This window comes from Setaria viridis, chromosome 3 (assembly GCF_005286985.2).
Source record: "Setaria viridis chromosome 3, Setaria_viridis_v4.0, whole genome shotgun sequence".
NCBI lineage: Eukaryota > Viridiplantae > Streptophyta > Magnoliopsida > Poales > Poaceae > Setaria > Setaria viridis.
This window is the reverse complement of record NC_048265.2, coordinates 20,269,579-20,290,709: the sequence shown is the minus strand read 5'-3', so window position 1 is coordinate 20,290,709 and position 21,131 is coordinate 20,269,579. Positions and strand designations below refer to the sequence as shown.

General features: G+C 47.8%; 1 protein-coding gene and 1 pseudogene across 2 annotated transcripts; one reads left to right on the top strand and one right to left on the bottom strand.

Moving 5' to 3' along the window:
• Positions 1 to 2,582: 2,582 nt before the first annotated feature.
• LOC140222182 (uncharacterized) lies at positions 2,583 to 5,288 on the bottom strand (annotated as a pseudogene).
• Positions 5,289 to 6,287: 999 nt separating this feature from the next.
• On the top strand, positions 6,288 to 9,257 carry LOC117850383 (protein RESISTANCE TO PHYTOPHTHORA 1, chloroplastic). Of its 2 annotated transcripts, XR_004639244.2 has the most exons (6): positions 6,288 to 6,682; positions 6,985 to 7,195; positions 8,343 to 8,512; positions 8,591 to 8,657; positions 8,737 to 8,849; positions 8,977 to 9,257. XR_004639244.2 is itself a non-coding variant. In XM_034732208.2 (5 exons), exons 1-4 carry the CDS (start codon positions 6,371 to 6,373, stop codon positions 8,615 to 8,617), a joined length of 720 nt encoding a protein of 239 aa, XP_034588099.1. In that variant the 5' UTR covers positions 6,288 to 6,370; the 3' UTR covers positions 8,618 to 8,657; positions 8,737 to 9,257. The 2 variants fall into 2 exon arrangements, 1 of the variants encoding a protein (XP_034588099.1); XM_034732208.2 differs by having other exon boundaries at positions 8,737 to 9,257.
• The last annotated feature ends 11,874 nt before the right edge of the window (positions 9,258 to 21,131 follow it).

The window sequence follows — 21,131 nt, the reverse complement described above, 5'->3', positions numbered from 1 at the left end:
ATCAGAATATCGTCAAAAAATACCAGGACGAAGCGGCGAAGGAATGGGCGGAGCACATCGTTCATCAGGGCCTGGAACGTCACCGGGGCGTTGCACAGCCCAAACGCCATCACAAGGAACTCGTACAGGCCATCATGGGTGCGGAACGCCGTCTTGTGTACGTCCTCTGGGCGCATGCGCACCTGGTGGTACCCGGATCGGAGGTCCAGCTTGGAGAAGAACTTGGCGCCATGGAGTTCGTCGAGGAGCTCGTCAACCACCGGGATCGGAAAAGCGTCCTTGACGGTGAGCGCGTTTAACGCGCGGTAGTCGACGCAAAAGCGCCATGAACCATCGGGCTTCTTGACGAGGAGGACGGGGGACGAGAATGGTGAGTCGCTGCGGCGGACGATTGCTTGATCCAGCATGGCGGCACACTGCCGCTCCAACTCGTCCTTGTGCGCCGCAGGGTACCGATAAGGGCGGACGGCGACCGACTGGGCGTCGGCCTTGAGAAGGATGCGGTGGTCGTGCGTGCGCTTGGGAGGAAGACCGACGGGATCCGCGAAGAGCCCCTCAAAGGAGAGCAACAGCGCCTCCAAGAGAGAACATGCCTCTGTTGTAGCGTTCAGGGTCGGCACAGACGAGCTGGCCACACCGGTCCAGGAGACAAGGCGCCCCTGGAGCAGGAAGTACATGCGCCGGTGGCCGAGGTCCCAGACAATGGGTCCTAACTCGCCGAGCCACTTGGTGCCAAGGACGACGTCGTACCCAGCCAGTGGCATAACGTAGAGGTCGGCCAGGAATGATTCGCCGTCGATGAGTAGGGGCGCGTTGCGGATGACGCCGGCGCAGGTCACCCGCTCGCCATTGGTGACCAAGGCTGTGAGGCGGGGACGTGGGTGGGGGGACAGACCCGAGCGCCGCGTCGCCTCCTCCGAGATGAAGTTGTGCGTGCTGCTAGAGTCGAGAAGGGCGACGAAGGACGCGGTGCCGAGGACCACGGCGATCTGCATAGTGCTCGCCATGGGCACCCCAGCCACAGCCTGCAGGGAAAAACACGGCGCCTCGGCGTCATGCTCCTCATCATCAGCGGCGTCCCCGGTGTCCTCGAGCTCCACGCCTTTAATGAAGAAGAGGCGCCGGCAAAACCGGTTGTGGCCCCGTGTGTATTTTTCATTGCAGTTAAAACAGAGGCCCAGACGGCGCCGTTCCGCCATTTCGTCGGGGGTGAGGCGCCTCTGGTTTCCGTCGCCGCGGCCCTGCTGGGCGGCCATCGGAGGGGCAGGGAGCGCCAGCGGCTGCTGGGGCGCTGGAAGCGCCGGCCTGGGCGCGGGAGCAGGAAGGAGGCTGCGCGGAGGCGCCCGAGGGAGAGGCGGCGCCGAGCGGTCACTCTCCATTAGCTCGACTTGGCGTGCCAGACTCATGGCGGCCGCGAGCGTCACCGGGTTGTGGAGGCGGACGGCGTGGCTGAGCGGCGGCAGGAGACCCCCCGTGAAGAGCTGGACGCGCTGAGCCTCATCCAGTCGGCCGGCGCGAGGCAGGAGGGCCTAAAAATGATTGGAGTAGTCTTCCACCGTCCCTGTACGCCGGCACTCAGCGAGCTCGAACAGCGGAGCCGAGCGGAGGGGAGGCCCCAAGCGCAGGTGCAGGAGCTCCTTGTATCGCCCCCACGGCGGTGGGCCCTCGTCCTCCTGGAGTTGGGTGTACCAGAGTTGCGCGACGTCCTCCAGATGATACGAGGCCAGCCATACGCGCTCTTCCGCCATGGTGCGCTGTTGACGAAAGTAGGATTCACACCTGTTTATGAAGAGCAGCGGATCGGTCTTGCCGTCGTAGCGGGGAAAATCTAATTTGTGGAACTTGGGGGGGGGGGCGCTCAGGATCGCGCGGCCCGTCCGGACGGCCCCCGGCGGCACTGGTCGATGACGAGGAGGGCTTCTCCTTGATAGCCGCCATGTCAGCCTTCAGGGTTGTCACCTCCGTGGTGAGGGACTTCAACAACTCCATCACATCAGCGAGGGTGGGATCGCCCATGGCTGACGGCGGCGGCGCGGAGGCAATGGAGGAGTGCGGAGATGGTGGGGGGTTAGTGTAGAGGCCGGCGGCTGTGGAAGACGGGGTGGAGCGGGTGGGAGAGGACCGTCGTGACCGTGATACCAGGTTGTCAAGGGCGTCGAGGCCCCGACTGGCCGGACCGCGGCTACGTAGCTCGTAGCCGTGGGCCATCTTCTCCGGCGAGGTTATTCCCCTCGGCCGTAGGCTTTAACAGAGAAAGGAAGATTAGAGATATAATTCTTGCTTGCCCATTGCCCAGCGATTACATGAGTATATATATGGCCAATGGCCCAACTAAATGGAGAAGATTCTCCTTAATTGAAAGTTTCCTAGTCTAACTTTCTATCTTTAGTCGCTAGAGTTGGATCCTGGCAGAGCCTGCCCAGCGTGCTCAGCTGCCCGGCGTACGTCGCGGGCGCGTCTACGCCTGGCATACGTACGGCCATACATGACATAATAGACATGATGCCTTACATCCCAGTCAAAAACTACATATAGTTGTTGGGGGCTACATATTAAAAAACTTAGAGCAATCTGTTCATAGCTCATTTCATCTTCATCTTTACAAGACTGAGTGTAATGCACATGAGAGGAGGCCAGTTGGACCAAGGCTCAGGAGAGACAAGTTTGTCCCACACTACCGGACAGACATCGACTTCAACCCGGGGGACCCGACCGAGGCGTACAGCCATCCCAGCATCCACAGCCGCGTCACCGAGTACACAGCCATGGCGAGGGAGGTTCACGGGCCAGAGTTCGATCCGAGCTCTCAGGATATCGATGCTGAAATAGTGATGAGGGTAGGAGGAGGGAAGAAGCATGGCAGGTATTGGATTGGAGATAGCGTGATCGATACTGCCAGTACTCCCACTCTCTCCCAGATCCGAGCAAGGAGCACGGACTCGAGCCCCGCGATACGGCCACGGCCTACCGCTGCACAGCTACAGATGCAGGCTCTGCAGGTTATTTCTGTTTCTTTAATTTTTCATTCATTTTGTACTTACCTTTTGCTTGACAATAAGTGGTTGGGATGAAATATTGTAGGCCCATGTGGAGGTAGAACGGAAGCGCCGGGAGGAACTAGAGGCGAGGATCGAGGCGGATCGGCAGCTTGAAAGGCAGAGGACGGAGCAGATGTTCCAATACATGCAGAGTATTTTCCACAGTTTAGGTCAAACTCCACCACCTATGCCACCGAACCTCTTCCCGCCACCTCCACCACCTCCTGCAGCTACTCCTGTGAGTCAATCTCAACCTTACAATCAATCTAGACTTAAACTAGAAACTACAGGCACTACAAACTTCCACTAGAATTACTTGTTTAGACTATGAAATCTCTTTAACTAAATTTCTGCAGAATCAATTGGCGACGTCCAATGCAGAATCTTCCTGGGGGCAGTGGCCACCTGCACGTCCTCCTCATCCTCCTCAGTGACTTGTCATTTCTGTGTTTGTGATGCAAAACTTGTGAATTACTTCTTTAGACGAGAACTTATGAATGCTATTTGTGTGCTTGTGAATCCTGTGGTGCAATTTATATGCTTGTGGTGCAATTAATATGCCTGTGCTTCTGTGGTTGTTTTTTGAGAGGGGTCCTTTATACCTAACATTTCTATTTTGTAGTAGGCACTCGGCAAAGAGGCCATTTCTGGTACTAGTAGACGGGTTTGCCGAGTGTATTCGCCAAACACTCGGCAAAGGGGTCATACATTTTGGCGGGAGGGCTTGTTTGCCGAGTGCCACAGGGGCACTCGGCAAACAGGGTCATTTTGCCGAGTGTTTTGAAAAAAAGCTCTCGGCAAAGGGGTCATAAAAAAATAGCGGGCCGGGCTTCTTCGCCGAGTGCCTACCCCGTGGCACTCGGTGAAATTATCCATTTTGCCGAGTGTCTGGCAAAAAATGCACTCGGCAAATGATAAAATAAAAATGGCGGGTGGGGCTTCTTCGCCGAGGGCGATCCATGGATTTTCACCGAGTGTTTGGCCAAAATACACTCGGCAAACGAGTAGACTTCGCCGAGTGCCTTTAAGAATACACTCGGCAAACCTAACATCTTCACCGAGTGTCGGCCGTCAGACACTCGGCAAAGCTTCCGTTGCCGTGACAGACCGTTAACATCTTTGTGCCGAGTGTTTAATTTTGCCGAGTGTATTTTGGCACTCGGCAAAAGGTTTGCCGAGTGCCTGACGATTGACACTCGGCAAACAGCCTGTTTGCCGAGGAAAACTTTGCCGAGTAGACTTCGCCGAGTGTTACACTCGGCATGGGGCCTTCGCCGAGTGCCTGGGGCACTCGGCAAAATAACTGTTTCCGGTAGTGCCAGTTGCTGCTCTCCAAGTTGAATACTCCTATGTCACGACGACCATTCTTGAATCCATTAATATACAAGTCATAATTGCCCGTAAAGTAGGCATGGTTTGCCTTCAGATGAGGATGATCTTTGGCGCTGAGGCAAAGAGATTGGTTATGCCCAAGAAACAACCCACGATCATGCAGGCATTTAACTTCCTCAAGTTTTTTTTTGCCGTAATATTAACCTTATTTATTTTAATCTCAGTAGTAGTCAGCAAATGAACTGCGGGGTCAACAGTTTCATCCTCATGGTCTATCACTCTCGAAACATTCAACAGATCACCCCACGGAGCGTGAACGATGTATAAGCAGTCCCACATTACCTTCTCCGTCATTCCCATAATCATCTTCCTCATGACCACAGAGCTACTGAGATCAAAGGCATGGATTTCTCCCACTATATTGATTGCATACAATAAGCCATTCTTGTAACTGCAATCCTGATAGTAAATGTATGGTGGAAGCCAAGTCCACTTCCCATCTCCGGGCCTTGCAAATGAGAGCTGCTTCATCGGATTATGGATGAGCGCAACAATATAGCTTCCTTTGGAAGTCTCAGGGTACACAAAAGCCTTACACCGGAGAAATTCCCGCAGCTTGGCAAGAGCATAGATTGACGGTTCGTAATAAACCTCCCTTTCAGTGGGTTCATACTTTCGGACCACTTCAAAACTTATCGAAGGTGCGATCTGGATGCGAAAGTTTCCTTGCAGTGTGGCGTGAGTATTCATACTTTTCAACAACTCCATACTTATCGAAGATGGGCTTCACATGCTCGATAGTGACCACTGAAGGGAGAGTGATCTGTTCACTGGTGATCAGATTGACGAGGTGCATCTCTGATCTATCATCAGCACGTGCCCATCTTCTCGGAATTTCTTCAGCAATATACCGGTAGAATGACGAAGCAACTTAGGCAAAACTCTGAAGATCAGAGAGAACATATTTCTTGGGTGTATAGCTAGACTCCAAAGGCTCACAATCCTAGCTTTGCTACATGTCTCCATTGGAAGGTTGAATGCTTCTCCGCAGGAACACTTGCAAAGTTGCAGGCTTTGATGGAACAGGCACAGGGAAGCTTCCGCCCTCCGAAGTCTCCTTGTCGGAGCAGACGAAGAGGGCATCCGAATCCAGGCCGGAACCGCACGGCTACCGGAAGCCAAGAACAGCTTAACCGGAATCCGTTTCACTCCGAGGCAAAAAGGTTATTCCGACTTGAACTTCTGTTGGCTTCCGACCCCGATTCCGCAAAGACCGAAGAAGAGACGGGGCACTAACAGTCAGCAAGCTGGAGCTGGAGGTGAGGAGGAGCAACCGCCGGACCACCGCGCGCCTCGCATCCAGCCAGTGCTGTGATTGCACGGCTGCAGGCAATCGAACCGCCGAATACGGCAAGGGACGGACGGAGAGACGGGAGGTGCGCCACCTCCACGTCGGCGGCGGCGTCGGAGACTCAGTGAGCGTGAGCGTGGGCCCGGTCCGTGGGCTTGGGCCGAGGGCGGCACGGGGCTCCGCTGGACTGTGTTTTGGTGGGTCGGTGGTGGTTTCTAGATTGGATGTTGGGGAGTTGGGCCACGTTTTATCATTGACCTGTTCACGAGTGGAAGGCCCCCCTTCCTGCTCGCCGCCTACCGCGCCTGCCACGCCCCCTTCTTGCTCGTCGCCTCCCGCGCCCCTTCCTGCTCGCCGCCATCCGCACCTGCCGCGCGCCCTTCCTGGTCGCGAGCCTGCCGCGCTGCGCTGCCCGTCCTGCTCGCTGCGCTAGATCTGTGGTGGGAGGAGGCGCTGGAGCTCGGATAAGACGGCAGCTAGATTTTGCGGTTATTCTTCTCCCGTCTTGCAAAAAAACAAAAACAAATGATGGGCCGGGATAGAAATATCGGAAGCGGGCTCCACTGCCATCCGCTGGGTGAAGGCGGGAGAACCAACGGTTCACCATCCCTTCCCCTCTCCCTCCTCTTCCACATAATCCTCCGGAGCAATGCAACTGTTGGTAAGCAACCCGGTCAGCGGCCGCGGCGGCTGCGCGTTTCTGCCAGTGGCAGCCGCACTGCGGCCACCGTCGGCCACGCTCTCCTGGAGAAGGGCGGGCTGGAGGCGGAGGAAGCTCACTTTAGCGCGCGCAAGCACCGATGGTTCGGGATCCGGTGCTGCGGCGGCTCAGGCGTCTACCGTGGGAGACAGCTTGGAACGGGAGGAAGGCGGCGGCGGGGAGGGGGTTGCTTCGGCTGACTCATCGGCAGGGAAGCAGCCGCCTCCTGTCGATCCCAAGATCGAAAAGGAGCTCAAGAAGGTTTGTTTGACACTTATGCGGTTATGCCACAAGAGCTGCCTTGCAATTTTTGTACTAGGAAGGAGTAGTTGCTGTAGATGCTTTACCATCAATCTAGATTTTATTTTATTTTCTACGGCACAGTATAGTTAAGAAGATTTGCATAAAAGAATTGGTCAATCTTTTGCTGATGCAGTTAACATAATTCAGTATTGAATCAACTAATTTTACATGTGTGTGAATTGTGACCCTCCAGCTTGTGTAACACAGTGTAATTGCTGATTAATTTCTGGTTGTAATTGTGATACGTTGCTGAACAACAGGCAGTTCAGAAGACTGCGGCAACCTTTGCACCGAGGGCGTCTACAAAAACAAAGAACCCTGCTGTTCCTGGAACTACTCTGTACAGTGTCTTTGAAGTCCAGGGATATGTCTCCATGCTGTTGGGCGGAGCCCTTTCCTTCAATCTTGTATTCCCATCAAATGAGCCTGACATCTGGAGGTTAATGGGAATGTGGTCCATTTGGATGTTCAGTAAGTAAGGATTTTGCAAGTTATGTTCCTAGTAAGAGCATGGTTTTTCACTTCATTGATACGGTCTACTAGAACCTAAGAAAGTGATGGATTTATTGTGTCGCATCAACCTATGTTGTCTTTATTGCACTGCAGTGCTAAATTCTGCTAAATGAATTGCCGATACATATGACCTATCTACCACGCTTCTCTGGATTAATTTTAACTACCATTTGTATTGAATTCAATAATAACCCTGTTTTTATCAGCTGTAAGGATTAGCATTTTACTGACAATGACTAGTCCCGACCTTACATTTCCTGTTCCGAAACATGGGAAAATAGTGTTTAACTAGCTAGAAACATTATGATGCAGTCTTGCAGTACATCCATTGCAGCCTGTGTTTGCATTCGGTAATTGGGCGTACCTAGTGTTGCATACTATAGCAAAAAAACATTTCTTCTAAGAAAGTAATATTAAATGCTTCAAAAAGCACCAAATCATTATTTTTGCTTACTACCATGGTTTATATATGTTTGATTTCATTCTACACAAACAAATAAGGTCACTGAAACTCAGATTGAAGTATCTTCTCTTCCTGTTGTGATCTTTCTCTCTTGCCAAACCATTACCTTACTTGAACGGTTGGATATGATTTGTAGACAATGAAACTGAAAGCCAACCCATTGTTCAGAATCTGAGATATAATTATTTCTATTTGATTTAGTAATATATGGAATACCACCCATTTGAAAGATCCATGGCTGTGGTCTGTTCTGGAGAGTCTTTTGTGCTATCCATAGAATTAGATGCACTAACAGGTTCAAGCTTGAAAGCCCTTAGGCCTACGGAATGGACTAGATTTGGCCACAGTTGCATTAGCGAGGTCTCAGAGTTAAGGCGACTAGGCTCTGATAGTCTGATACATTATTTGAGTTAAATGCACTAGACAGTTCACTTACAATTTGAAGCTACTGAGGAAAGGTGGAAACAATATTTGAGCACTATCATTCAATCAAAAATTCCTCCAGTTGATGTTGGAGTTAAAAGAATTTAGAACTTTGTGGGCATGTTCTACAAAATGCTTTGACTCATATTTGTTACTTATTGCATATTGCATAGGAGCCTTTTCCTCGGTATATTAACTGAGCGCTATCTACTTCTGCAGCTATACCTTCACTTCGGGCCCGTGACTGCTCAAACAAGGAGAAAGAGGCTCTCAACTACTTATTTCTCCTGATCCCCCTGATCAATGTTACAATTCCATTCTTTGTGAAATCCTTCGCAGTTGTCTGGTCAGCAGATACAGTTGCTTTCTTTGTGATGTATGCCTGGAAGGTAACTTCTCATGCTAATGTTTTCTGCTCCTTCAGATTCAGTATTTAAAATATCTTTAATCATATGCTTTCTGCACAGCTTGGATGGCTGCAAAGGTCGGAGTAAAGATTTATGGCATGCTTTTCTTCTGATGTATGCGTGGAAGGTACTTTATCATGTTATTGTTGTCTGCTCCTTCAGGATTCAGATCTTAACATATGTTTAATCATATTCTTTCTGTGCAGCTTGGATGGCTGGCTGCAGAGGGCGGATTGAAGAGCTTTTGCTAAGGGAGAAGCATTGGTCCTCAGAATTTTCTAGTCTTTTGGAGGGAACTGTTTGGTTAGTTTGTTCCAAGGTAGTTTTTTTTAGGGAAACAACGGCAACCCTGGGGTTGCCTGAGATTTTGTTGATTAACTTCAAACAAGTTTACAGATATGTTCCAAGGTAGTGCATATAGCCTTTTATATCTTGTGTATATGCAGGGGCCAAGGGGGTATGAAAAGACAAAGGCTTTCACATTTAAGTGATGAATAGATGTACCTGAAGTCTGAAAATTTTTGTTGACTAAGCTAGGCAGTCTAGATGGGTTTCGATATCCCAACAGATGTTCTCCTGGATAAAAGCTGTGCTTGTTCTGAAGAAAAAAGAAAGTACCAAATCAAGTCAGATGAAGCAACAAGCGCGGCTTCAAAACATTTGTATAGTTGTCAGATGTGAGATTTTTTTATCCATATTATCATGAAAGAATATCATGTTGCCCATAGCTTGTATTCTAACGTGAACGAAGTTCCAGGAGTTGCTTCTGTTCTAATGTGGCGTTCAGTGAAAACTGCCCTCGCCCCCTTGTTCCAATAAAAGCTGTATCAGAGCAGATTGTATTTATGTACATCACAGATTGGAAACTGGGTGGCTGAAATTCAGCTTAATTCACTCACACCCTCGGCGGCCATCAAGCGCAGCTGCTGAGGTCCGAGGCAAGCGCGGAGAAGGGGGCTCGGAACCAGTTTCACCGCCTCGGTCCACCGCACGAAGTTTTATTAATCGGCACTGCTAATGCCGTGACGTCCGATGGGAATTTCTAATGGGACGTTCCGTTGCAACGTAAAAAAACATCGGCAACATTAAAAATTTATAGTCGTAATATTGAAAAATATGCGAAAAAATGACTATGTCATTTGACATGGGATAGAAAATTCTCACCGCAACATGAGTACTATGTTTCATACAACATTCACTGTGAAACATGCGGAAAACAATAATTGCAACATCGATATGTCGAGCCGTCCGATTTTTTAATGATTCCGGATATCTACTCTATAGCATTATCGTTTATTAATTTTAAGAACATTGCATCGAGTGGATACAATGCCTTAAAACACTTCTGATCTCTGTATAGCAGGATGCACACAGCCTAAAAAAAGAAAATACAGAATATAACCCAAACACTCTATTAACGGTCAATCCTCAAACTAAACCGCCACCCATGTGTCCGGGTAAAAAAACTCTTTTGACCACCTGCTCCAATTACGATGATGCCGCAACAACCAAATCATGTGAAGCCGGCTTCTATAATATAACCATGCGAAGCCAGTGTATAATCCAGAAAATAACAGGGAGAAGAGTTATATTTTTCCCCAAAGATTATATCATTTTTCATAGCCATAACGACCGACATGTAGCAGCCGCTCCTAGCAGAACTAGCACCTTTTGATCTTTTCCAATACCCCGTAGCCAACTTCCAAACATGTTAGAAACACTACTGAGGCTGAGATAAAACTGACGCTGCATATATAACAAACCACACAACACCAGCAAAACAACATTCAAAGAAAAGAAAAGATTATGACAGAAGCAACAATTTTTGCTCCCATGCCAATTACGCTCTCCTTTTTAGCGTAGGCTGGCGTTTTGTGAGTCAGTGACGTTAGTTCTTAAGGTCTCATTTTTGTAGCCCCAGCTCCGTGTAATCGGCCCTCAGTCTATCTACCGTGTGCGTGTGGCCGGACTAGGCCCGCGTTGTATTAATACTTTATCTCTTCTTAATGGAATGATGTGCAGTTCTCCTGTGTATTCTAGAAAAAAAAGAGATTGTCATTTTCCTGTATACATGCCGTCGATTTACCTAGGGAAATACTCGAAGATCCCAATTTTGCAATTACACTATTGTAGCCGGTTTGTAATTTTGTCTGCGCTGTTCTGAGAAAAAAAATTATAATTTTTGTGTCAGCACCAACATCTGTTAATATAGGAAAAATTAGATCCATACCACCAAAAGAATCAATGTTTAGATATTTATCATTAAAAGAGTCAAATATTTAGTATCAAAAGATTATTATGCATCTAGTATCCTTTTGCCCCTCCGGCCAAAACTACGCGGAACACGTCCGCGTGACTCCCTGGCGGCGTCCCCGCCCACGCGACTCCCCAGCGGCGCCCCACCCCCCACGCCCGCGACCTTTCCGGCGGCGGCGGCCTACGCGACTCCCAGGCGGCGGTGGCCTCCTCGACCCTCCCCTCCACAGTATGTCTCCTGCTTCCTCTTCTTCCCCCCTTATTTTCATGGTTCTAGATTTTCTTCTCCATTGTAGTGCTTAGGAATCGATCTAGAATTGAGAGTATATGGATCCCGCTAGTTGAGCCAGCTATAATATTTTTCCTCTCTGTTGGAAGTCTGGAACGAGTGATGGACTGTAGCTTCTCTACAATTTCTCGCTGCTGGAACGAGTGATGGACTGTAGCTTCTCTACAATTTCTCGCTGAGGAGTGCATCCTAATAGTATCAGTGAAATTTCTAGAGTGGAGCCCTCCTGAACACGCCCTAATGGCTGATATAGTGCAGAGCAGTGTAAATAGTTGTTTCCCCCCTTAGAAGTCTGATTCAAGTTGTATCTTAATATTGCAAAGCTGTAGTTTGTAGAAAATGCTCTAACATCTTGCAGTTCCTTTTCAGTCTTTTTTAAATGTTTGATAAAATGGTGCCATAAATAAACTTTACAGATTTTAGCGCATTTTTACAGGTCCAACCCATTTGACTGCAATTGAAAGGCCAAAACTGACTCATCGAGGTGGCACCACTGAACCAAACCAAAGCTTGCAATGGAATCTTCCTCAAGCAACACTAGGAATGTGCCACTGTCAGTGTCCCAACGGCCCTTACATGTGACAGATGCGGATGAGGAGGACGAGAGTGTTAAGCAGCTTAATGAGTGCGCCACGATCTATCTCTCTCTGCAGGCACTGGCCTCTCCCCACCCCTGGGCCTTCTCCATTCACAAGTAGCTTGTTTCCTTATACTAATCTTAGGCCTCTCAGATTTTGATCCCATTATTTGTTTGCAGGACTGCCTTGTGGAGTCAAACCGCAACTGGAAGGCCTGCCAAGCACGTAAGCCCTCTAATTTATTAGCACAGATTTATCTTTTCTGAAGCAAGATTTGTTAGTTTCGAGGAATTGTGTACTGTGAAGGAAATCCAAATGTCTTTAAGAAGGTTGCTTTCAGCTAATTGACATGTGCATGATTTGCAAGTCCCTCATGAACTGAGTTGAGAGCGCAGTAATTATAGTTATATAGTTTAGGATTGAGTTGGCTAATTTGTCTTGGCTAGAGGAATGAACCCTGATGAACTGGTCGAGCATGAAGTTTGAGGGGTGCTTTGAGTTCATTTTGGGAGCATGAAAAGTAAAAAAAGTATGTTCAGGATAAGGCCTACCAGGTGAAAGTGAGAACAAACAAGTTTGGAGCAAAAGAACTACATTGTATTAGAATTAGGATATGCATATGCTTCAGTTTTTACTACATTTTCCTTGTGATGATTTGCCCTGACATGCATCAGGATATATGCTATAGGGTGAGAGTAACGGTCATCAAGCATCCATATAAGTTGTCTGGACCACATTTATACAATAAATGGGTCCTAATATTCTGTCTGAACAGAGTTCAAGACCTAATTGCCAAGGATGGTTGCATGTTATCTGCCTCTAGTCCTTTAGACCGCATTCCAGATCTACTCTAATCCAAGGCAGTGACATAAGCTAATAAATGATGCATATAACAGGTGCCAGGAATATCATGATTCCTACTGGTCATTAACATTTAGCATTTTCATTGGGTTTTGGGAGCAAAATAAAAGCATTGTTTCGATTTATGCTATTAAAGTGCATTTATCTTGTACTTGGGCTTTCTCTTATTTTCCATATCGTTTTTTAATGGGAAATCCATAAATGTCGAAATCCTGGCTCATGCATTTACATGGGTGCAGCAGCTGGCTTCAAGTGGACAATTCTAGGATTCAAGGCTTAGTCTAGTAAATCTTGCCAGACTAACTTCCTACTGTCCCTGCTTGACTGCCCTCAAACAAACCACAAAATGGTGCTCCAGTACTACTGTATATTCTGGAGCAGTGCATTTATTCTCAATGAGTGGGCATGGAGAACAGACCTTAACAGCTTGCCTTGACTATCAGATCACTACCAGAATCTAATCTTATTTTGGTCGCATTGGTGGCCCTGTGACAGTTGACATGGCTTTTTTGAACAGAAACGTTTAGCAGATTCTGGATGTTAGTAATAGTCTTAATATAGTCTAGACCATTATATTATCTTCACTAACAAGATACATGTCACTTCCTTTTCATAACAGAGGTCCAAGCCTTGAAAGCCTGCCAGGCTAAAAGAAACAAAAGTGATCAGACCTAACTCTTTACATCTGCAAGTAGCTGATATCATAAAATTGTCAGCATGGATGTCAGGTAAACAGTCATTTCACGTATGACTAATAATGAGAATTTTTTTTCAAAGTTGCTATTTCTGTGGACTGAAATTGTATATTTGCTCTTGTCTGTCAGTTTTCAGGAGGCAGGAAGCAAATGTGGCAGATATTCATTAGCAACGGATGGGCATGAAGACCATCTCAAACAGCTCTGATGGCCATGATGTTTCATTGCTGCATTGTACCCCATAAGCGTAGTGAACGACAATAGAAATTGATACCATATTACCCGATTTCTTGCTGTAAGATTAATGGTTTCAGATTTCTTGACAGAATAGACATACCATATTCTTGACAGAATAGACCCGATTTCCGTTTTTTTTTTTTCAAAATAAGGAACAACGAGCCTTCGAGTATGAGCTGAAAGGTTGATGCTGGAGTGTTCACTATGTCAGTTTCATTCTGTTTTGCTAGTGGCTCCTAGGAAAGCAAAAAGTTTGGCTACAACTACAACTGCGACAGATTCCAGACCGGCCCTGATGCCCTTCACAGTCAGCACTTGCAGGATATCTGCCCAGACGCGCGACCGTTGAAGGTTGCAGCAACCCCTTCTCTTTTCTCCACAGTAACCATAGCTGAGCCAGCAGCCGTTCGTCTAGCATGTGTTTGGATTGGGGAACGATTTGAGATGTTTTGGTCCCGTCCCTGTTTTTTTGATGGAGTCGGACCCAGCAGCAACCCATGGAACCTGAATCTCCTGAGCTATTAACCAACCCGTTCAGCCCCCGCCACATAATCATTTTGTATACTAGGCGATTCGATTGCCTCCAGCCACGCTGTAGCTAAAAGCCGGCGATTGATCCTCATCGCCAGCCAAATCTTTCAACCAGCGATCGGTTAGTGCCGTGCTGCCGTCTCCTCGGTGCCCGCGGAATCGGAAAAAAAATAGGTGAGGACCGTCCGCAAATTCATCGCTGTGCGGCCCCGTCTCGATTTCGTCCGCTGGCGGATCGACGCCTCCGCGCGCGCCTCGCTCGCTCGGCTCCTTTCCGCAGGGGCTAGCTCGCTCGCATGGCTCGCTCGCTCCTCTGGTTCCGCGCCTGCTCGATCGCTAGCTCGCCCGGCTCGCTCGTTCGTCTGGTTCTCGCAAGCGTACCGCCCAGTTGCTAGATCTCGCAACCGTCCTCCTCCTCCGTCCACCGCCGGCCACCCCCGCCGCCCTCGAGCCCGGCGGCCACCCCCGCCACCGTCTCCCTCGTCCGCCGGCGTCTTCCTCCGTCGTCCGCCGCCGGCCACCCCCACCGCCCTCGAGCCCGGCGGCCGCCCCGGCCACCGTCTCCCTCGTCCGCCGGCGCGTCTTCCTCCGTCGTCCTCCGCTGGCCGGCCCCGTTGTCCTCCGTCATCCGCCGCCATCTTCCTCCTTCGTCCGCCGCCGACCACCCCCACCGCCCTCGAGCAAATGAAGGCAACACTAACCCATTCAGATCTCAGTTCACAATACTAGAAGAGCACTATGCTGTTTCAGGAGAAAGAAATATAAACGGTATGCTTTCTTGATTTTTGACTGTACGAATGAGAATGCTATTTTGCATCCCTCCCTCTAATCCCAAAACAACAAATTTATTAGATAATCTGGAACTAGTTCATGGGCCAGAAAATACTGCTAGATCAAGTGGTGAGTTTCTCCAGAGAAGTGTGTCAGCGACTGATCTAGATATAACTGAATTGACACCGCAGAACACTCACCATGTTGCTTCAGAAGACGCAGATGTTAAAGGTTTTCCCCTTTTCTTTCTGAATTTAACGTTTATACACATTTGCTAACTTAGTTTAATTAAAGGAAATCTAGCATATACAAATTAGTGGAGCTGGAGGTCATGTAACACGGTCAAGCACACACGTGAAAAGTCATGATGACCAAAAAATGTGAAAAAATATGTACCTGCGTTGGCTGCATTCCGTTGTGTGTTAGGGCAGGCACAAACGACACCATAAGCGATGAGTCGAGAACGTTGTCCTTCTCCTGGCTTCCTACCGCCATTGCAGCTGCGATATGTGGGGAGGCTTCTCCTATCGTGGAATGCAGACTGGTATCCTCCTGACCTCCTTCTCCCATGACGGCTGCTACGGCTGTGATGCTTGTCGAAGATTTCTATGGCGGTTGTCCTCCTATGCCACGATCTAAGATCGTACAAGGATGTCTTCTCCTGACCTAGGCTATGGCGCCGGAAAACGGTGGCATCGTCGGCGGCACGCAAGGGATGCAGTGGCAGACAACGAACGGATTCTCACGCGGAGGTTTTGACGAGAGGCGGCGCAGTTCTCATCTAGCGGAGGTTTTAACGCAGGCGGACGACGGTTTCTGTTCCTCGTCTAGCGCTAGTTTCTATTTCCCATCTAGTTTTGACGATGAGCCGAGCGAGTGAGCTAGCGACGGAGCTAGCGATCGAACGAGCGAGCCGAGCGAGCCAGCAGCCCAGGCGTTCCCGCGCGACCGAGCCAAGCGCGTGCTTCCGTTCCCAGCGGAGTTCCCTCGCACGATCGCGCTGGACGCCCACGCGGCAGAAATCAGGAGGGGGCCGCACGGGAGAAGTATGTGGACGGTCCTCACCTAATTTTTTTTCCGTGGAATCGGGGCTGGAAACGGAATCCGTTTGAATTTCTGCAGCAAACCAGTTTGATTCGAGTCCTGAAGTCCGAACCCTCTCGAGTTTTGGGCAACAGATGGATCCGATGACTCAAGGTTTTGTATCATGATGCCTGTGTGCCTGCTCCATCCAAGGCGGCAACTTCGCTATTGAGTGTAAGAAATTTCATGCAGAGAAGCTACTTTCATCTTCCAAGAGGGGCTTTTACTCCAATGAAGTCATGTAGTAGAGCAGGGATTCTGAACCTATCCAGTCTAGCTATTCGCACATGAGATTTTTTCTGTTTCATAATCAGAGTTTTGCCCAGATTGTTAAGCATCGGTCCCAACTTACTACTGAAGAAATTCCGACAACATGTCCATGTCCACCCACCGCAGAAGGGGACTGTGCTGCGCCCATTGCCGGAGCTGCCACAGGATACCTTGATGGCTTGATAAGCATATTTGCCACCCTTGAGATCCCTGACCTGGTGCGTGCAGGATCTGTCTGCTCCTCATGGCGCTCCGCCTACACCACCTTGGGAAGTATAAGCTGTCACAGACGCTTGCTCTACACCTCTGAATCTGCTGGTGAGAATGTTGCATGCCTGTACAGCCTTGCTGAGAAAGAGGATCTACAAGTTAACTCTCCCGGCGCAACCCATCCGCAGTAGGTATTTGTTATGCGATCACTAAAATCGGAGAAGTTCATGCTTTCGATCTCAGTGGCCATGTGGTTACAATGAAAGCAATTATGGAAATGGCACAGAATGTACTGTGTGACAACACGTACCGTATTATGGCTCCCTGGGGTGACCTACTAAATGTCTGGAGAACAGAAGAGGAAAAGGATGATTGGAACCCAGATACTGACCCTGCAACATTTGTGCGGGATACTCAGGAGATTAAAACATATAAAGTTGACACCATGACAAACGGTTTTCGTATGGGTTATCGTATGGCTCTTCGGCTATCACATATTGATTGGAAATGGTATCGCCATATAAACGGTTTTCTCTAACTTGGTCTTCACCATTTGGGGGTTATCAAAAGTGGGACTCCGATATGATTTGTCTTTCGTGGTCCATTGGTCTTCGACATGAGCTAATTTTAACTGAAAAAGAGTGGTTCAGCTCAAGAGCATTCATTCACTCATGCATTTATCCATCCATGTCATACATGTATTCCTGCATTGCATTGCACGCCGAAATGCCATAATAAAAATCGTTATGCAAGCTGCAAACATTCCATTGCGTTGCATGGCTGAAATGCAATAATAAAAATCATGAGACAAGGTGCAAACATTGCATTGCGTTGCATGGATGAAATGCCATAATAAGAAATCGTGACACAATGAGTGATCACGTCTCTTGTGGTGTGGAACCAAAATGAAAACACCAAAGAGTCAAAGGTGAAATACCTTCAGCAACTCTATCGTGCGGAAATGCCATAGAGTAAAAGTCTATTGTGGGGGCTGCTCCTTTACCCCGAATGTCATTCGTATCATTCCCTGGATCAGTAGATGATAAGGGCAATTCTCACAAGAAGTATCACAACCATATTTCGTACATCTTTTATTGATAATTTGCATATTGTTACAAAAGAGGCATACTACTTATTTGAACAAAGGTGGTTGGAGCCCCAGAGTAGATATACAGCAGAGGTCTATGCAGTATTCCCAAGTCCGCAGACAACTTGGCTCCTAAGGTTGATCTCTAAGTTCTTCGTTGTCTTCAACGACTATTCTTCTTCTGTAGAAAGAAAGTAATAAAGAAAGAGTGAGTACTCTAAATGAGCACTCAACAAATCCCACAATTGTCCAATTATTTCATGTTGGTTTTTCAAGGGTTGGCTTCTACTTTAGGATTTTGCCTCAAAGCCAATTTTATGCACTCGTGTGTAGTTATAGCTTTTGAAGGACAGGGAGAATATTATAAGTTGTTGGTCCTGGAGGGGAATCCACCTCCCTACCAGCCCCTATATTTTAAAAGCATCAGGATCCGTCAGGGATTCTCTGAGCTGGCACCTTGCCTTATTCCAAAGTAGTTACTCAAGCTTAAACCTGAGACATAGGGTTTTTATATAAAAAAAAATATAATCTTGACTAATCAATGGGAGCTTTGATCAGGTGGGATCATAACCGTGAGCCTCGGCTAGCAGATAGATTGTAACTCTACAGAGGTTGCGCACTTTACCCGCATCGTCGATCAACCCATACCTTGTACGGAGGTGATATTGATCTACGAGACTCGTGCCCACCGGCATGTATCTCTAGACAACAGTTCCTACACTACGGGAAACACTGAATTTGCCGACTGCCACAGGCACTCAGCGAAGACCCAAAAACACTCGGCAAAGGCTTTGCTGAGTGTTACACTCGGCATATAGCACACGGCAAATATTGTACCGGCAAACACTGCTTTGCCGAGTGTCAAAACTCGTGCACTCGGCAAACATTTTGCCGACGGCCAAAAAACACTCGGCGAAAAAACACACTCGGCGACATTGGCTTTGACGGCGTCGAGGCTAACGGCAGCTTTGCCGAGTGCTAGACGGCAGGCACTCGGCAAACTCGAAAACTTTGCCAACGGCCAGCACACGGCAACTACAGGCTATTTGCCGAGTGGCAGCACACGGCAACTACAGCCTGTTTGCCGAGTGTCGTGGTTCTGACACTCGGCAAATCAGTGCCCTTTGCCGAGTGTTAAGGAAAAAACACTCGGCAAATAAGTGCCCTTTGCCGAGTGTTAAGGCAAAAACACTCGGCAAACAGGTGGCACCAGGTGGTGGAACAGCCCACTTTGCCAAGTGTTAAGGCAAAAACACTCGGCAAAGCCCCTCTTTGCCGAGTGTAACACTCGGCAAAGTGGTCAGTACCCCCTTTTTTACCCGTTTTGTCACGTATAACAGATCCCTCTCAATTCACAATACACATCATCACATGCATTTGTAATAAACAATCACAGGCATAATTCACAACCACCATTAGAAGCATTATTCATAAACATCACAGGCATAATCCAACATAAGCACGAAACAATCCATAAATCCAAGTTCAAGTCACAATTTAGTTTCAACCAAGTTCACAACCAAGTCTAGTTCCGTGGAGGCCAAGGAGACCACTGCGACAAATCTTGATCTTCATTATTTGAAGCCGCCGATTGATTCTGCACATAGGATAGGACATTCTGAGCTAACAACTAAAGTTGTCAAAATTAAAGTATTCAATCTTAAGCACAATGTGTCAAAGGACTCACAGGAGTAGTTGTGGGTGGCTGAGGCGGAGGGAACAACATCGGCGGTGGCGGAGGCAAAGATTGACCCATGCTTGAAGCAAAATTCTGCATGTACTGGAACATCTGGTCCATCCTCATCCGATTTTCTTCCTCCATCCTCCGCCGCATGTCCTCCATCTGCGCCGCCATCTCCTCTTGTTTTTTCCTTGCTGCTTCCACCTGGGCCTACAATATTTCATTGCAATGTTATAATGCAAAGCTAAAGTATAACAACAAACGAACGATGAATGGAAGAGAAAGAACCTGGAGAGCCTCCATCTGTAACTGTGCAGTGGTGGGTCATGGCCGTATCGCCGGGCTCGAGTCCGTGCTCCTTGCTCGAATCTAGGAGAGAGTGGGAGTAGAGGCCGTGTCGATTACACCGTCGCCAACCCAATATCGGCCATGCTTCTTGCCTCCTCCCACCCTCATCACGATTTCTCCATCAATGTCCTCGGAGCTCGGATCGAAGTCTGGCCCGTGAACCTCCCTAGCCATCGTTGTATACTTGTTGACGCGACTGTGTATGCTAGGATGGTTGTACGCCTCGGACGGGTCATCCGGGTTGAAATTGATATCGGCCGTTGCCTTGCCCTTTTTGGAGAGGACCCATGCCTTGAGCTAGGAGCAAGGTCGGCCATCATGTGACGATGACTGCGGCAAAAACTACAAAATGATTAGGAATTATGTAGAATTGAATGTTAGAATAAAAAATTGAAGTTGCATACCCATTTTTCTCTATATTCATCAAGGCTTAGGCTACCTTGATGGTGTGGTGCAGTCGGCATCTGCAAACGCCGCTGCCGGCAAGCAAGGTGGTTCTCCAACCACCCGGGCTCCAACCACACGTCGACCATCTTCTCCCAGCACTGGATATGCGCACGACACCACCATGGAGTTTTAAATTTTTCAGAGGCTAACTTGAGGTGTTCTTTGTGTGGAAATAGATGAACAATGAGCTAAGTGACTTACCTAGCAAAGGGCACCACGAGAGGGCTTAAAAAGATCCCAGGCCGATCGGCCTAGTGTGTTTCTGCCTCCTCTAGTTTCCATCTTTCTTCACATGGCAATTTGCTCATTAGTGTATCCAAATTTAAGGTCTTCACGTGAAGGGCACCGTCAAAACAACCTCCACATGTCCTTTGTGTGGCCACTTTGCTCAAAATCATGCACTTATGTGTCATAGACTTATTTTTTTCTTCAATCATACTCAATGTTTTGTCCTTTGATCTGCAACAAACAAACATGGCAGGCCAATCTTTATTTTTTATGCATGTGTGGTAGTCGGGAGTGCCTCCATAATGATTCCCGTGATCTCAAATCAAACCATTAGTGTTAATGAAGCTCATGAACCCTCCAAATTATGTTTAGATGCTTAATCCTCCTCTAATCTTAAAAATTAAGAAAATAACTCAGAGCTAGCAATGAGTTCAAATATATGTTAGAGGGGTTTTGAAGCATCAAAAAAAAATGTAAGTCAAAAATATTTCCGACTATATTAATTTTGGTTGCACCGGTATCGTTCATTCTCATGAATTGAGATGAAGCAATTTCGATTTCAACCGTGGGGTAGTAGGTTTAGGTTCTAATTTTGGCTAAAAATGAGAGAGCAATTTTGAATGAAATAAATCAAAGATGGATGAGAAAAATTATAATTCTAGGAAAACAGGTAAATTTTTCAAGTTTAAGCAAACAAAAATCCTAGGGTTACATGAGTCCTAGCCAAAATTTGCAATGTAAGAACAACGCGGGCTCTACTCGTGTGTTTATCATGAGAAACAGGTCTGGCTAATTATCATGGTCAGGATAAAAAGTCTTATAGGGTCTGGATATTTGATTCTGTTTTCCAAGAAAAATTAAGTAAAGCTTGGGATGACTCATGTCATTGGTTTATTAAAAAGAGAGGAACAAAAATGACTGAGCGAATAAATCTTCAAAAATTATCTTGATCAAAGGTTCCACTTATTAAATCCCAATAGCAAAATCTGCGACTCACTTACTTGAAAATTCAAATGACTCCAGGGTTGT

What these genes read in the sequence shown, in the direction of transcription:
- LOC117850383 (XM_034732208.2), top strand. Translation starts at nt 6,371, where the DNA reads ATGCAACTGTTGGTAAGCAACCCGGTCAGCGGCCGCGGCGGCTGCGCG. An exon ending in TCGAAAAGGAGCTCAAGAAG is followed by an intron (nt 6,683 to 6,984) that starts GTTTGTTTGACA and finishes GCTGAACAACAG; the next exon opens with GCAGTTCAGAAGACTGCGGC. An exon ending in TTGTGATGTATGCCTGGAAG is followed by an intron (nt 8,513 to 8,590) that starts GTAACTTCTCAT and finishes CTTTCTGCACAG; the next exon opens with CTTGGATGGCTGCAAAGGTC.